Source organism: Oryza sativa, chromosome 4, assembly GCF_034140825.1.
Source record: "Oryza sativa Japonica Group chromosome 4, ASM3414082v1".
Lineage (NCBI taxonomy): Eukaryota > Viridiplantae > Streptophyta > Magnoliopsida > Poales > Poaceae > Oryza > Oryza sativa.
In genome coordinates this window covers 16,889,877-16,907,170 of record NC_089038.1, presented here as the reverse complement: position 1 = coordinate 16,907,170, position 17,294 = coordinate 16,889,877, and the positions used below count along the sequence as shown (strand labels likewise).

The 17,294-nt window shown below is 40.8% G+C and overlaps 2 protein-coding genes across 4 annotated transcripts; both read right to left on the bottom strand.

The window, feature by feature from the left end:
- Nucleotides 1-914: 914 nt before the first annotated feature.
- Nucleotides 915-7,078, bottom strand: LOC4335539 (kinetochore-associated protein KNL-2 homolog). 2 transcript variants are annotated; one of them, XM_015778534.3, is made up of 11 exons: nt 6,829-7,078; nt 6,662-6,738; nt 5,717-5,861; nt 5,225-5,426; nt 4,470-5,134; nt 3,868-4,029; nt 2,522-2,635; nt 1,851-1,938; nt 1,714-1,769; nt 1,460-1,514; nt 915-1,347 (listed from the first exon to the last, which is right to left on the bottom strand). In XM_015778534.3, exons 1-11 carry the CDS (start codon nt 7,030-7,032, stop codon nt 1,304-1,306), a joined length of 1,812 nt encoding a protein of 603 aa, XP_015634020.1. In that variant the 5' UTR covers nt 7,033-7,078; the 3' UTR covers nt 915-1,303. The 2 variants fall into 2 exon arrangements, with proteins under 2 accessions (XP_015634020.1, XP_015634019.1); XM_015778533.3 differs by having other exon boundaries at nt 4,470-5,426.
- A 2,374-nt stretch (nt 7,079-9,452) lies between these two features.
- LOC4335538 (protein PUTATIVE RECOMBINATION INITIATION DEFECT 1) lies at nt 9,453-16,987 on the bottom strand. 2 transcript variants are annotated; one of them, XM_015777893.3, is made up of 10 exons: nt 16,228-16,398; nt 15,682-15,725; nt 15,458-15,564; nt 15,192-15,376; nt 13,702-13,992; nt 12,663-13,632; nt 11,872-12,568; nt 11,106-11,386; nt 10,364-11,033; nt 9,453-9,904 (listed from the first exon to the last, which is right to left on the bottom strand). In XM_015777893.3, the coding sequence occupies exons 1-10, from the start codon at nt 16,256-16,258 to the stop codon at nt 9,668-9,670; spliced, it is 3,513 nt and encodes a 1,170-aa protein (XP_015633379.1). In that variant the 5' UTR covers nt 16,259-16,398; the 3' UTR covers nt 9,453-9,667. The 2 variants fall into 2 exon arrangements, with proteins under 2 accessions (XP_015633379.1, XP_066166215.1); XM_066310118.1 differs by lacking the exons at nt 15,682-15,725; nt 16,228-16,398 and adding an exon at nt 16,495-16,987.
- Nucleotides 16,988-17,294: the final 307 nt, after the last annotated feature.

The following is a 17,294-nucleotide window of genomic DNA, read 5'->3' as shown; positions in this document are numbered from 1 at the left end:
ATTAGTTTTTTCTCTTTTTTTTTACTTTGAAATCGATTTTAGCTCCACACTAGAGCTGCTCTTAGCTTGAGATTTTAGGTTGTCCACGTATCTAAAACCAATCTTTAGGATTTGCTAGCCTAGTTTTCGAATATGTTCATAGGGGTAGAGTTTGCGTGCGTTCATAGGGGTGAGTGTGCGTGCGTTGTAAGTGTCTATGTTGCACTGTGTAATTCTAAAAAAACAAATCTAGAGCTAGATGTGACACATCCTAATATTAATTTTGGACATATACTAGGATATGTTACATTAGGTACTAGATTTGTTTTTTAAAAAAGTATGTATTTCTCTTTCCTCTATTTTATTATTGTGAGTGGACACATGATAATTCCGAGGAATGTTTGCCTATTCCTTTTGGAAGGATTTCCAAATATTTGGATTCCTAATAATTAATTCCTATGAATGTTATTCGGTTCATAGGAATGTAGATTTAGAAAAACCAAAGGAAAATTTTCTTTTCTATAAGTTGTAGAGATTTCATATAGTTATATTTTCAATTTTTTTTCTTTGTGATTAGAAAAGCGAAGAAAATCGCTTGTAATTTGCCAATGGGATATGGTACAATCTAACGCTTGTCCATATCAAATCACGGAACCTCTGTTCGAATAAGCAATGGACAAAACATATATACATGGATGTGCATCTCTTCTCCATACAGCAAACGTTAACACTACACGATTCATGCCACGGAGAAGAGATCCACTCGGTTCCATGAAACTATTACGGCACAATAAAAATTCCAACAGCTTCGGAACGCAGGAATTTTACAGGATTTTCACAGGAAACAACTCAATTCCTCCAAACCGAATAGGCCCTTCCAACACAAATTCCTCCAGACAAGCTTGAATGATTTTCGCAACCAACAGCAAGAAGACTAGAGACTCAATGGGTCTTATATTGGTGTGGATAGCACAGTTCCAGGAATCAAAATACATTAGCTGTATCAGACACCTGCGACTGGTGATGCAGAACAAACTAGCTAGCTAGTTAATGTTGATGGCCACCATAGAGGTGAAGAGGTGCTGCAAGTGCTGACATGAAACCAGCAACATTGGTCATTTCGAAACTAGCAACATTGGTCCATACCAAGGCCTACAATCAGCTACCAAACAACAATTATCTGCAAGCTAAACTGCCAGGCGTATATACAAAATCCACCATCCTCATCCTATACCGAGCGGATTCCAGATAGATCATCAAAAATGCAGAATGGAGCCCACATTTTCAAAGAGGATATAATCGATGCGCAGGCTATGGAAGTTGCTCAACGGACCCTTCTCTTGCTCTCAGGAGTCCTTGACTCGTTCCCTGCCAGCAAAGTTCATACAGCATTATATGCTTTTACCCAGAGGCATGCTGTTTCCGATAGTCTCTCTTGGGCAGAAACAAGATACACTGGAAACAACAGTAATATACAGACCTTTGAGAGGTGGTGATTCAAACTCTAAGCCAGCCACACCTGAAACCAAACCGTCCTACAAAAGGAATGCATTTAGTGAGACACTGAGCAAAAGGCTTGAATAAATGCACTGCACCAAATCACAAATAGTAGGTTGGATGCTGCTTTTCTCATATTCCCTGAACCTACGCTAAATAATTTTAGCAATCACATGTAAGCTAATTATGGACAAGATCTCATCACACGGCAAAGAGGTTTCAGGTTTCTTGACTAACTCTGTCATAGACGATCCTTTGGCATCCAGGATCCAATGTGGGAACTACCACGCGACCTGCAAAACAAATTGCCGTAGATTTAGTTGCAGTCAATAAATAATTCAAGCAACAGAGTCCAGCAGCAAAATATATTGTACCTGATCTAGTTCTTCTCAGTTTGAGAGATTCAGGTGTTGAAACTGATGATGACTTGGCCTTGCCACGGGTAAGAGGAGAATAATGTCCCTGAGATGTTCCAAAAGAATTGCAATAAGGAAAACTATATATAAAAAATATATATCATACTGATGTGAACACTGATTCACATAGTACATGTAGCCAGATAAGTACCATGTAGGTGCAGAAGATGGGCAGAAAGAAATGGCAACCCTAATTGAATATAGAGCACAAATGTTCGAACCCAACAGTTCAACATAACTATCTCCCAGAAGGACAGCATGGTGAAAGTATAGTTGTTGAGCTACTAAAGTAGTCTCTATCTAATAGTGTATAAGATTTACTTCCACAATAGAAAAAACATGTCAAACAGCAATTTGTTATCACTGATGACATCACTGTTAAGGATGTTCAGAGGGTCTGGAGGCTATTGCTAGAAGAGGTGCCCACCAAGGCTGCTACTACGTTCGAAGTTTGTTATTGTGTGTCAATCTTGATTGGTTCATGCTTAACTTAGTCCTAATGACTGAGATTTGCCATCACCAGTTTCTTTTTTTTGCCTTCAGTAACACTTTAACTGACTACAGGTACTAAACTTTCAACTTTTAGACAATAAAAAGGATGTGAAGTAAGTAGTAACTTTCATACTTACATATGGAATTGGAGTTCTGATCATTGGCGATCTAGTAGCGCCCTTTAACATGAAATGCTCAGATCTCTGCTCCTGTGCTGAGCCTAAATGCTGATTACGCAAGCTAGGAGCACCCTGCAACACATTAGGTAAAAGTTGTCTATTATATATGTGTATAATGAGCACAATTAATATCACTAGCAGAAACATGCTAAATATGAATTTGGCATCATGAATATCAAAGGAATATATAATGCCTCTTTGCTTGCACAAAGATGCTACATTATGTTGATTATTAATTTATATATCATAGTGTTTCAGGTTATATGTAGCATTTGAGTGTTTCAGGAATATATCATAGTGTTTAGGGGTGGAAACGAGCCGAGCTGAGCTCGTCACAAACTAAATTTGGCTTGGCTCGGCTTGGTTAGGGAAATAAGTTAAAACTTGAGCTCGGCTCAGCTCATTTCTTGCTCGAGCCAGCTCGAGCTGGCTTGCAAGCCTTTCTATTGAAACGACTCTTCATATATATTTTGTAAATATTAAAAAAAGTAAAAACAAATCATTAACATGTAAAATTTAAATAAGTTTATATATTCAATTCTTCAAAATCTTAATGATAAATTTCAAGTTGACAAATAATAACGCCATATAAAGTAAAATAATCGATATAAACATACGATGCCCAAGGCTCGCGAGCCAAAACAAGCGGCTCGCAAGCTAGCTCGGTTCGGCTCATTTCAGCAACGAGCTGAAAAGGCGGCTTGGGCTTGGCTCGTTTGACTTACGAGCCGAGCCTAGCCAACCAAACTCAAGCCAAGCCCGAGCCAAGCTCACGAGCCCAAGCTTTTTTTCCACCCCTAATAGTGTTTCAGGTTATATGTAACATTGAGTCAATACTCAATAGCAGTTGTTATGCTTGTTAAAATATCTTTGTGACATAAACTTTTTGCATAAGTACAAGAAGTTTGTTTAACATAACTATCTTCCAAAAGGACAGCATGATATTTATAAGAAAGTATAGTTTTTGAGCTACTAAAGTAGCCTTAATCTAGTAGTGAATAAGATTTACATCCACAATAGAAAAAAAAATGTCAACCAGCAATGTGCTATCATTGATGACGTCACTGCTGGAGAATATGTGGAGATCCTGCTGCCAGAGGAGCTGCCCACCTAGGCTGCTACTAAGTTCGAAAACTGTTATAATGTGTCAATCTTGGTAGGTTCGTGCTTAATTTAGTCCTAATGACTGAGATTTGCCATTACCATTTTTCGTTTTATTTTTGCCTTCAATAATACTTTAACTGATTACAAGCACTAAATTTCTAAAATTTTAAACAGTAAAAAGGATGTGAAGTAATACTTACATCTGGAATTGGAGTTCTGATCATTGGCGATCTAGCAGCACCTTGTGACATGGACTGCTCAGGTCTCTGCTCCTGTGCTGAGCCTACATTCTGCTTAGGTGATCTAGGAGCACCCTGTAATATGTCACACTCTGATCTCTGCACCTCTGCTGGGCCTACAGGCTGCTTTTCCAGGTAAAAGTTATCAAGCCTATTATAAATGTGCATCATGAGGAGCACAACTAAAATCAATGGTAGAAACATGCTAAATATGAATTCAGCATCATGAATATAAGAAGGAAGTATGATGTTTCTCTGCTTGCACACAGATGCTACATTATGTTCATTATTTATTTATATATCAAGTGTTTCAGGTTATATGTAGCATCGAGTCAATAGCATTGTTATGCTTGTTAAAATATCTGTGACATAACCTTAGTGCATAGGTACAAGAAGTTTGTTTAAACTATTCCAATGTCACCAAATGACCAAAGAATGGAAAACTAATAGGGGCATTATCAGCACATGAACTACATAAGCAAGAATTCCTGAAGAAAAAACTTCGAGTAGCTAAATGAGGTTTGAACATTGATTAAACTAACTAATGGTTTGTTAAAACTCACATTTCCCAGGGACTCCACATCTGAATGAACTGAAGTTGAAATGTCTTCATTTGGTACTACCTCCTCGTTCAATGTCATGTGCTGAGCTATTTCCGGGAAACCTTGATTTTCCAAGCAATTATTGCTATTACATGTACTTATGGGTAGAATATTGTCCAAACAACTGTCTGGGGAGAGATTAGCCCTTTCAGGTAGCACGGTGGCTAAAACCTCTTTAGATCCCTGACTCACTGCACTGCCAGCATTAGCACTTCCATCTCCCATCTCACAGATCATATTATCAGTGGACATATCGAAATTTGAATCGGAGTTGACAACATGGCTGCCAACCTCCTGATGTTCTGCATCTGCATGGATAAATTCATTCTGATTCCCTGACTCAGTGGACATACCGTAAATTGAATCAGAGTTGACAAGATGGCTGCCAGCCTCCTGATATTCTGCATCTGAATGGATAAATTCATTCTGATTCCCTGCATCTTCAGAAGTTTTGTCCCTAGTAGTTTCTTCTATAGAAGTCAAAGATGCACTAAGATCTATATTGCCATGACCCCTTTCTTTAGAAAAGCTCTTCACGACCAAGTCTATCTGCTGATTACCCACCTTGTTACATACAGCTAGAGATCCTGTACTGCCTTCGTTAAAAGCAGTAGTCTTTTCCTTTGCTGAAATGTCAAGGTCGCAGGTGTATTCCTCAAATCTTGGTTTTTTGTTTGACAAATAGGAACCTTTTTCAAAGGAATCAGCATCATTACCTGAGGAACTTCTTGAGTTGTTAAGAAGGTTCGCTAGGAAAGAAGATCCAACTTTATCAATAAAGTTTCCTATCTGGAATCGCTCCAAATAAAATTTAGTTCGGCCATCTCGTGAAATGCTAGTGTAAGAACAGCTCTGTTGAGATCCTAAGTTGTAACTCTCCCACAAGCATGGAAATCCAGTCATGAATTTTTCGCAGACCTGCATACATTATTTCAATATTAAAGACCATGTCATGTATAAGTGCAGTTACAGAAGTAGAAGCTTTTTGGACCTGAATTTGAACAGAAGTTATCAAATAGGCAAAAAATGCCAAAGTTAATATAGGTAATGCTTGAATTTCAAACGGTATTGGTGTTGTCTATCATCAAATAGTAACACAGTAGGATAGCTACACGAACAAATCAGAAACAGGCCTTTGGTTGAGAAGTTCCTGACATTGTCCGTTCCAGTGGTCCATAAGACAAAAGGCACAAAAAAAATGAGCATACCTCAAGCGAATATCCATTATTTTCCATTTGCGAAAGGTCCAACGGGCCATCAATTAACACTATGATGCTGTCTTCAGCTTCAAGCATACAAGCCTTATGCCGTTTTACAATGGGTGCAGAAGTGAATAGATGGGGTTTGTGGTTCCTGTTAAACATGAGCAACCAATAACTTCACTAAAATACCAGAAATTTGCACCTAAAACAAGAAAATAAATTGAGAAACATTATTGATGCTTCCAAAATATGAGGATCATGGCTAAACAATGATGCTCAATCTGTTTCAAGACAATGAGGAACCTACCTAGCCCAACTACAGTTTCATGGTCTCCAAGATACAACTAAATGCAAGAATAACACTGTAAGGCACAAGTTGAAGAACATTTTGGGTTGGATTATCAAAGAATCATCTGGGCACACCCCTAGCAAGGAGGTTGTGGTCAGGGAGGGAATGTTTCTACGCATGCTTATCATGGCTTGAGTACTGTAATTATGGGCAGCAGATCAACTTTATATTACATTTCTCCAGACTCTCAGTTCTACAACTCCTGTTATATGAAGATTGCAAATTTGTACATCTAGCCTGCGCCCATGATCTCTTCTTCAACAAACACCCAAAAAACAATCCAGCTCATAGGACCAATTCTTCATGCCACTTCATCTACCCAAACAGACTTGAAACTTGAAAGTAGAAACATGTCCAAAAAGAAAAAACTAAAATGAACCAAAATGCTCCCAATCGCTTAGCCCCATTGGTTGGTCTTTCTACCAAATGATTAGAATCTCTTTTTTTTTCCTCTAAAGAAAACCACAAAAGATTCCCACAGAGACAAAAACACACACATGCACACAATGCTAACTCCAAGCGGATCGATGGGGGAGGCATCAACCCAGAAAAGAAAAGATGCATCATATTTTGATGAGTCGTTGGAAGAAGAAACGCCTCACCTTTCCGTGTGGCCGGCGATGCGGACCTTCCGGTCGTCCCCCTCCACCCTCTTCAGCCACCAATCGAACAGCTCCACCTGAAACAGCGTCAGTGCATCTCATGCATTCAATCCAATATGCCATCACCACCAACGAGCGAGAAAGTAAGAGCGGGAGAGGGAGCGTACGCAGGGGTGCTCCTCGCAGTCGGAGGAGGAGGAGGGGGAGGGGACGGGGCCGGCGGAGGCGGAGGCGGAGGCGGCGGTGGCGCGTAGAGGGTTCCGCGAGAAGGAAGGGCTGAGGATGGTGGCCGGCTGCGGCGCGCGCCGGCGAGGGCTCGCCGGCGGCGGCGGCGGCGGGGGGGTAGGGGTTTGGGAGGGTTCGGTGCCCATATTTATTTTTTTTCTCTTTTCTTTCCTTTTTTTACCGCTCTTTTTTGGGAGAAAAAAATCGAAGAGGCGGGAGGGGGAGAGAGAAGTAGGGAGGAGAACGGACGGAGAGAAGTACTGACGAGTGGGGCCATGGGGCCCCAGAGCCGGGCTCGCGTCTCGAAATATCTTTTTTTTATTAGTTTTTCTTCAATGTTGCATTTGATTCAAATATTATTTATCAAGCAATGAAATATTTTTTTAATCAAATGATGACACAGTTAAGACATTTCTTTTACTGGGCGAGAAAACATCTAACATGTGAATCACAGTCCAATATTTTATCGTCCAATCCCTAGTTAGCTCCGTAATGAGAAAACATCTAAAAGGTGAATCACCGTCCAATATTTTATCGTCCAATCCCTAGTTAGCTCCGTAACATTTTTTTATCAAATGATGAAACAACTGAAAGTTTCTTTTACTTAGCGAGAAAACATGTAAAAGGTGAAACACCGTTCGATATTTTGTCGTCTAATCACTAGTTAGCTCCATTACTCCAGGCTGGTTTGATCACCTTAAAAACATTATTGAGGGATAAAGATTTTTATACTGGTTTGGGCTCTCAGGATGAGTAACAGCTCTACTCCAGTTTATATGAAATATTTCTGGTATTCACTATACGGATTACTCGAAGAAACCTAACGGGACACAAGCAGAGGAAACATTTCTAACTCGTTTTATTCCTATATTTGAATATTTGATATATCTTTCCGTATAATATTGGTATGCGGTATTTCCGTATGTTACGAATCCAAGTATATCCAATTATAGGAGGTATGTTTTATTTGTAACACTAATAAACTCCCTAAACTAGTGGTCGGATTTAATTCATATCCGTCAACGATAAAACCGGGTATAACGACTCCTTTAATTATCAAACCGTGTAAAATGACTCCCTCAGCTATTTTGAGAGCGAATTTCACTGATGTGGCGTCCATGTGGCATCCTAGTCATAAAAAACATTAAAAAAGTGGGGCCCATATGTCATCCCCTCTCTCTTCTTCCAGCTCAACACCCACTCTCTCTCTCTCTCTCCCTATCTTCTTTTCAACGCAGCAAGGTGATGGTTGATAGCAGTAGGGTGACGCAGCAGGATGGTGACTGACATCAGTAGGGTGACGACAACGAAGAAGCTTGAGGGAGCTAGGTAGCACAAGCGGAGGATGTCCATGATCACCACGAAGCTCTCCTTGAGGATGACATCATAATCAATGGTGACCGGCTCTATCGGCCCTATAGTCGAGGAGAAGCCGCCACTGCCAACTCCCTCGAGCTCCTTTGCTGACGTGCCTTCTCCAAGACCTAGCGTCGCCGGCCGAGCTTGGAGAGGATTGAGGAAAGCGGTGAGGCGCTTGAGAGCAGTGAGGGAGCCCGAAGTGGAGGGCGGCGAAGGGCAGGAGAAGCTCACTGAGTCTCCTGCTCTGCTGAGATCTACCTTTGTGAGCTCGCTACTGGACTTGGCCTCTCCGCATGTCGCCACTGCCTCGAGCTCCATCTCTACCACTACACCCCTCCACTGGCCCGGGGCTGTCTCCACTGGATTTGGCGGCATGGTAGGCATGTGGGAGGCAAAGCCAACAGGAAGGGCAACGACTGTAGCACATATCAATATAATGATGGCGACATCAGCTGGGAGATGCCAACGTAGACAACGGCTTCAATCGAGCCGCCAATTGGTGAAGGTTGGGAGGTGACGATGACTCCTTCCATGACTCTTCCTCCAACCAACATCTCGTCATCACCCTAGTATGGAGCTCGTGGCCGACGCGCCTGGGTTGAAGAGGAGCCGATTGGATGAGCACCTCCTAGGTCGGAGAGAAGGGGAGTGCTCGGCGCCACCACTCCCCATCATCGTCATGCCCTCGCTATTGTTGTGGAGAAGAGGGACAAGAGGGCCAGTCGTTCAGGGAAGGAAGGGGGAAGAGGGAGTAGATTGAGATAAGGGGGAGAGAGGAAGGAAGAAGGGAGGGAGAAAGAGGATGACATGTGGGGCTCATGCTGCGATTGGCCGGTAGGCCAGCCCGTTGTCTGGAATTTTTGTCCATTTATAATCTTTCCTAGATTGAAAAGCTATTTTTCACGATATGTTATTGAATTTAAAGATTTGGTCAAGCCAACTTCAATACTCCCTCCACCGTATAATATAAGGGATTTTGGTATCACATCCCTCCAAAATTCCTTATATTATAGGACGGAGAGAGTAGCTCTGAATTTAAAAAGTCATCCTGAACAAAGGCATGAGTTTTCAAAAAATAAAAAATCGACAGAGGAACAAAGTGTAATGAGCACGAACTATTTTTCAAGGATCAACTGTACATATTTTTTTCGAAAGATTGGTGTATTCCATTTCGTTTAAGGGTTGCTTTTGCAGACCAATTTTGGCATGGAGCTTCAACAATTTTCATGATTGAGGGGCAAATTAATTTTTGCGCCCTTTAAACACTATCAACAAGGAAGATGTGAGTATCCCTAATTACTTATAAGCATCTATACAGATTAGGAATGTCAAAAAAAAAAAAAACTATACGGATTAGGGGGGAGCTGTACGAGGTGCCTGGTTTGTTGGCCGGGGGCTGGCCTTAAGACCTTGAGACTTGGGTTACTTCACGCTGTTCTGTTCTCGCAGGCTCGACTCCTGGAAGAAGAAAGAGTCGATCTCACGGAGAAGTCTCTGCTGCTCCATCTCAACGGTGGCGCGAGAGCACGCCCGCTGCTCCAGCATCATGCCGAAGAGCAAAGCACGCACGTCGTCGGCGCATCTCGCCGCCGCAGCCTTCTGCTCCGAGGGCTGCGCCTTCGAGCCGCCGCCTCCCTCATAGGCCTGTCTCCTGCAGACCTGCATCAGGATACGCGGAAATCGTCACTTCAGGGAGCATGTGATGATAATTGGCTCTGCGTGATGACAGAGGGTCGAGATGTAAACCATTTCCATATTTTTTAAGAAGAGAGATGTGGATGTTACTCGGTCCTCTCGTACTAAGCAAGAAATGCAGCTATTTTTTTAGTTCTTTTTTAAACACAACAGGAAGCATTTTCTTGCGATTAAATTTGAAGTACGAGGAATGAGGGAACCACCCCATATCCAAGAGAGAGGGGAAAAAAAAAGAAACTTTGCTTGCTTCCAATTATATCATATGAACTAAGGAGAAACCCCTGAGACTGGAGGGTGTAGACCACAGAACAACTAATGGGATAAATTGCAATCAGATATCAAGAATTGTTTATATATGGCGTCTTGCAAAACTACATGTACGCATTACTCTGATTTGTATATATAAAGGACAGCAGTACGAACCTGGAACAAGTTGTGTAGACCAGCAATGTGTTCTTGATTGAGATAGTTTTTGGCCATAAGTTCACTGAAGAGAGTGACAATTTCCGCGGTAACATTCCTAGCAGAAAGATTAGCAACTATACCAGATATCAAAGAATCACTGAACAACGATGTCAACCAATCTGGTACTTGGCTCAGTTGGAGCAATGAAAGAGCTATATTTGCTGCAATCTTCTGCTGATTACTGAAGGATTTGGATGTCAAACCAGGAGCAGTCAAGGCAACTGCAAATTCCTCCAATATTAACCTAGACCATTTAGATTCTCTGATCACCGCCTTCTCTCTGCTTCCAAATCTCTCCCAACCTAAAATCACCGTGAGACAGGCACCACAATTTTCAGCAACTCTACTATCTTGATCGAAGACCATTCCCTCTGTCACTGCAATCATGGACTTCAGATACTTTGCAGAGCATCTTAACTCAGCATTAAGACAGCTCCTCTGATCTGAAATTCTGTTAAGCAATTCCAACAGGCATTGTGAAGCAATAAGCTTTACGGGAGAAGGGCCAAAGTGCATGAGACGACACAAATCATGGCACGGAATGCCAAGAACAGAGGAAGACTCAGTGTCATCTGAATATTGCAGGAATTCCTGCCAGTCAATGCTTGCCTCTAAGATCGCTTGCAGGCTGGAAAAGAAAAGAGACTATCATTAGTTCATACACAAGCAATTAAATGAAGCATGCAATACAGCTGCATACCTTCGTACAGAGAAAAATATCAATAAAAGCATAAGAATCAATAATTCCCCAAAGGTTGTCTCCTGATTGTGTTGAAATAAAGATGGGCCCTTTGCACAAGCTTCTTGAACTATACCATCCATCAACAAAGCCAAACAATTATTCAAGATTATGGCTTTTGCAGGCTCAATAAGCACCTTGTTTGCTGAATGGTTTAAAATAAGGCACAATATCCCAATTAATATCTTCCATTCTTGCTCACTTGATGTATAAGCAAGACTAGAATTGAAACAATCCAATAGCTGCACAGAAAGTGGTTAGTAAATTAGAAAAATTCTAAATTCTAATTAGGGAACAAAAGAAAATGCGGTACCAATTAAAATTGCACCCATTTTCATGAAAATGAACTGGAAGGACAAAGGAAGCAACTGCAAGCCACTAGGCTTGATCCAATAGGGGCAAAGGAAAATGGCTACTCTAATTACTCTTCTGCATTTCTTTTTTTATATATATATCAGCATTTGCCTAAGGTTTTATTTTGTGGAACCCCTATGACTTGGTACTGGTAGTACTAACTCCTAACTTATGTTTATAAAACAAAAGACAAGAAATCTCCTTTCAGAACAATGGGAAGAAGAATGGAAGATTGTAGTCTGAAATGATTTTACAGGATAGTCACTCTCTATAAAGCTGTTGGTAACCAGCAGAAACAAAGCATATCTACGGATGAAATAAGCTCCAACAGGCAGTGTATCATTGAACTCATATCATACATGAACATGAGTACCTTCATGGTAAGAGCAAGCCATGCATCATCATCACAGGTGAATGTCATTGCACTTGCTGAATGTAAAATGTTGAATATCAATAAGGAACAAACTGATTTGATCCTTGATGAGCACAGGGAGAGGTATATGCTACCAAGTGCATCAACAATACCACATGACACGAACTGATCAGAAGTACAAGGAAAGGACACTAGAATTTCAGTAATAACATTAACTACTGATAGGACCTCATCTTCTGCACTCTCCTTTATCATCTGACTCAATAAGGATACCAGCAAAGACGAGATGCAGGTTTCCCCAGAATATACCAGTTCTGCAATCAATTGTATGTCCACCAATTGAGTGCTGCTTGAAAGCATGACAGTTCTGTCCTCACAAAAAAATTTACAGAAATTCAGCAAATGAAAGGAGAGTGGTTCCATAAGTTCTTCATTCTGGAAGAGCCATTTTAGCGCTATCAGATGGACTCGGATCAGAAGCAAGTCCCACTCCTTGTGTGTCATTGCATGGAACAGTGTTTTCTCAGCTTCTGGACTATGTGGAATGCCAAATCTAAATGAAATGCCTCTGACAAAGGCATAAAGATGAACCAGAAGAGTAAGCATCAGAGAGCCTGGGATTTCATGGGGGAACTTCGCACCATTGAGAAGAATGTATTGCTCGACTGAAGCCAGAATTTGATTGTCAGCAGCCAGCCTGATTAGTAAACAATTATCATATTAGAGAATGTATGTACAGTTCTTTACAAGGTAAGCAAAAGGAATGTACCAGGTATGCACCAGATCAGTACCTTTCATTGTAGAATGAACAAACATATAATATAACAAGAATTGCACATTGGCATGATGCCAAGTTAAAGTCTTCTGAGCTACATTGCCCAAGTAAATACAACAGCTCTGCAGGATCAGGTGGAAGATAAATGCATGCATCTCTAATTGTTTCCCCATAACTGATGCCCAAAACTTTGTCAACAATTGAACTGATGACCAAATATACTGCTGATTTTACATGGTCAGTAGGAAATAAGCCCATGAATCCAAATGACAAGCTAAACCACGATGATGAGGCAAGCATCTCAGCAAACTTAAATGATTTGTTATCAGATGCCCTTGATAAAATAATTTGGAAAATCTGAAGGATGCCGGACAATGTTTCTTCATCATTACCATCAACAATAGCACTTTCAAGCCAAGGAAGTAAATATGTTTCACAGGTTTCAATGATGCTATCCTCAAGAGACTTCTTGCGAAGAATCTGATCTTTATTCCCTTCAAGGCAGAAGATAAGTGCTTCTTTTAGAAGGAGGAGGGAATGTGGTATGAGGAACAAACAATCATACTCGTGAGAGAATGTCAAAGAGATTGCATGTTTTGATGCTTCTACAATGAATGATGGCAGTTTTTGGATGTCATCAGCAGATGGTAACTTCAGAATCTCTACAAGCATTGAGCAAACCAGAGCAAAGGTTTCAGAACTCATGCCAAGTTCACCATTTCCATGTCTTCTCAAAATTGCTGACAAAGTACAGGCTATCTGTTCTTCTTGGGACAGCGACAAAATGCCAGAACAATTAATTATGCTAATACAAACAAGTCGTAAAACTTGAGATTGGACTGGGTGAAATGGTATCTCTGAAACATAGTGAAGAACAGGAAGTAAAGTAGAAACTGCAATGGCAAGCTTTTCCTTGAATCTCTCCTCTGAATTGGCTAAAATGGATAGTACTTTAATAGAGGAAATGACCAGTGGATCATTATTTCCTGAAACATATAACAGCTTGGTTAGAAACTGTGAGGCATTTGATGACTGCAGAAGATGGTTCCTCATACCTGATAACCTGAGAACCTCAAATACATAATCAGCAACATTCTGATCTATCAATGTTTTCAGAACAAATATATTTGCATCAGATGACAGGAAATGGAAGATCAATTCCAATGTCCCTGTTTGCACTTCTATATTAGTAGATAGCAGAGATCCTTTGACAGCTTCAGCAAACAGAATTACGAGAGAATCATTTAGTGGCACATTATCTTCTGCTTCAGCAGAATTAATTAAACTCGGATCACTAAGCAGTAAAATGTCAAAGGCCCCCTTCTTTGCTAAAGTAAGGAGCAATGCTGCGGAAGAACAACAAAAGAATCATTATGCATTCTAATGAGTATAGAACAAGTTAGTGAATTTCAATTTTGAACATTGATGAGCTATTCCATAACTATAATAAAAAGAAAATGTAAACTCATTACTACAAATTAAATGAATGTATTAAATGTATATGAATTACCACTATAAGAGAGGGATGAAAAATTCAGTGAAGAAATTTTAAGGTACTTAATCAATCTTCCAAAATGGTTCACTTCCTCGATGAATACTTAAGATTTTTGGAAGCCCAGAACTGTCATAAGCATCCATTTCAATTTTAAAACTCTCAAAAAAAATTCATACACATGCAACTGCAGAAATTGGTGGATTTATATAACTTCACTTCAGCAGGTTATCTTTTCGTACTCTCTAAGAACACAAGTTCCTCAAACCGTGAGAGACATTCAGTTAAACTTCTTTTCAATCGTTAACTAATCATATACTCCATCCGTTTCACAATGTAAATCTTTCTAGCATTGACCACATACATATAGATGTTAATATATGTCTAGATTCATTAACATCTAAATGAATGTGGGCAATGCTAGAAAGTCTTACATTGTGAAACGGAGGAAGTATTTAATATTTAAATGCTCACATGAACACCATGTGTGGATATGGTACAGAAAAAAATTGTAGTGCTGAATTTTCTATAACTTTAATGAATGAATAGTGATATGAATCGTATGATAAGAACAACTAATAATTGAAGTTATATCCAGCCTCTCAAGAACCATAATAAGGCAAAGAACATCAAGAATTTTGACTGCATATCTGGAGGTGCTATAAATTGCATGTGCCAGTACAGTAAGTAAACCATCATCGTATGGAAATGCATCATAGTGCTACTTCCTCCGTCCCATAATATAAGGGATTTTGATATTTTGCTTGCACTGTTTGACCACTCGTCTTATTCAAAAAATTTGTGCAAATATAAAAAACGAAAAGTTATGCTTAAAGCACTTTGGATAATAAAGTAAGTCACAAAAAAAAATAATGGTTCCAAAATTTTTTGAATAAGACGAATGGTCAAACAGTGCAAGCAAAATATCAAAATCCCTTATATTAGGGGACGGAGGGAGTACCTTTTCTCTGTCCATAACATGCATGCGAATGTAATGTATTTATTTTGTTAGAAATCAACATCTATATTGAAGAAAAATAAGAATATACCAACCAATACAGTTCAGGCGAACATCATCATTTTGGGTTTTGAGTAGGACTTCAAGAGAAAATTGAAGCAAGCTTCTTCCAATCGCTGAAAGATCCACATTGTCATTATCACATATGTCATCCCATGGGGTGGCGTTTAACAGTGAGAGTTTGTATAGTACAAAGAGTATCTCTCCACGAATTTCATCACTGTACCAGAACAAGTTAAGGATGCTGTCAGATAAGGTTATTCGCAAGGCGAGGAAAGTGTCAATATGCAATGGTATTAACCTTGGTAGCCGGAGATTGTTGACAAGGTTTAAGTAAAGAGATTGTTTATCTCCAATGTAAGTTGCAGCATCTTTGGTAGAATTTAGCAGGATCCCCAAACAGTGTAGCTGTACTGACATAAATGTACGGGTCAGAAATTACGGCAGCAAATATATTCAGTAAAACTACAATAGTGTTGTTGCCACTAATTCAGCACAGTTGTAAGAGAGTACCAAGCCTCACACCTTAAAGGGTCCAGTCTGTGCAGTCAAACGATGATATAAAAGGACTGCAGCCCAATTGATTAGATACAATAGTCAGGAATCGTAAATTCATAACTATGGTAAAAGGGAAATCAAGCCGTCATCCAACTGTGGCCTAAAACCTAACAGCAAATGCTGGCAGCTTTCAAATATATTCCTGAGACTGAAATTAATAGATTAAATGATTCTGTAATATTGCTAAAAAATGATTAGGTAATTGATTATGCTTAACATCAGAGTTCATTGTTTTCACTCATATAACAGGTCAAGCTAAGCATCCCTATAAAATGTTTCTAATATATTTATATACGAAAATTTCCTGCCTTGTTATGACACCACGGAAATATAAAGGGCATTACTCAGACGCTGCACAAATTATATGATCCAGCTTAGGAGTAGTAAAACCCTCATGCCATGTGTAAGGCATTAAGAAAGAAATCATCAATGGAAGCAACGAATATGTGGAAATAACTGATAAAATATTCAGATTAGCCGAACAAACTGGAAATATTATCTACAAAAAGCTACCTCGAAATGACATTATAAGCACCATTTCCATAACAGAGTTGCAGAGCAAAACAAACACAATGTTCCTCCGTTTCCTTCAGCAGAAGATATATGCCAGATTAATATCGTTTGCAACGCCATATGCTAGTGAAATATTGTTCAGACACTCGAATACTCCATCCTCCACTGCACCTGACCTCACCACCGGCATCCATGTCCTCACACACAGTAGCACACGGATTTCTCGGAGACAACAGCGAGTGTGGTTGAGGCAGCGGGCGCACGTACCGTGTGGAGGTGCTTGACGAGGGAGCCGGAGGAGAGGGCGCGGGCGACGCGGGCGACGAGGTCGGAGGCGGCGGGGGAGCCCACGGCGGCGGCGAGGTCGGCGGCGAGGTCGGACGCCTGGGCGGCGAGCGCGGCGTCGCGGCGGGAGGCGGCACCGGCGAGCGCCTCGGCGAGGGGCGCGGCGAGGAGGCGCGGGTGCGCGGCGCGGAGCGGGGCGAGGAAGGCCGGGTCGGCGAGCGCCAGGGAGAGGGCGGCGAGCGCGTGGGAGACGTGGTGGGCCGGCGCGGAGGCGGCCGAGGAGAGCAGCGCCGCGGCGCAGGAGAGGCAGACGCGGCCCCCCGCCGAGGTCGGCAGCGAGTGCGACGCGCGGTGGCCCGCGCCGCACGCCCGCGCCGCCGCCGCCGGCGTGTCCTCGCCGTCGGATTCCATGCGGCGGAAGTACGCCGTTGGCACTTGGCAGTTTGAGAAGGACTTGAGAACGAGTGCCGCACACAATTTTTGTGATTCTGTTTGAAACCAAAATAAATCCAAACGGCTAAACGATACTTTTTTTAAAAAATATATAGAAGTTGTTTGAAAATATCAAATAAACCTATTTTTAAATTTATAATAATAAGTTTGGTAAATGTCTTGGTCAGGGGCTTTACCAATTATTTTGTGTGGAGCTATGTGAAGAATATTTAGACTGTATTATTTCTTCTTTCCCAACTCATCTCTCTTTTTTTTTCCACTCACATGCTTTTAAAAAGTTAAATGGTAGTATGTTTTTTTTAAAAAAAAAATTATGTACGAAAATTACT

What these genes read in the sequence shown, in the direction of transcription:
- LOC4335539 (XM_015778533.3), bottom strand. Translation starts at nt 7,032, where the DNA reads ATGGGCACCGAACCCTCCCAAACCCCTACCCCCCCGCCGCCGCCGCCG. An exon ending in TCAGAACTCCAATTCCATAT is followed by an intron (nt 1,939 to 2,521) that starts GTAAGTATGAAA and finishes GGAACATCTCAG; the next exon opens with GGACATTATTCTCCTCTTAC. An exon ending in AAAGGATCGTCTATGACAGA is followed by an intron (nt 1,515 to 1,713) that starts GTTAGTCAAGAA and finishes TTCCTTTTGTAG; the next exon opens with GACGGTTTGGTTTCAGGTGT.
- LOC4335538 (XM_066310118.1), bottom strand. Translation starts at nt 16,923, where the DNA reads ATGGAATCCGACGGCGAGGACACGCCGGCGGCGGCGGCGCGGGCGTGC. An exon ending in TGTTCGCCTGAACTGTATTG is followed by an intron (nt 13,993 to 15,191) that starts GTTGGTATATTC and finishes GTTCTTCCGCAG; the next exon opens with CATTGCTCCTTACTTTAGCA. An exon ending in ATATTTTTCTCTGTACGAAG is followed by an intron (nt 11,034 to 11,105) that starts GTATGCAGCTGT and finishes TTTCTTTTCCAG; the next exon opens with CCTGCAAGCGATCTTAGAGG.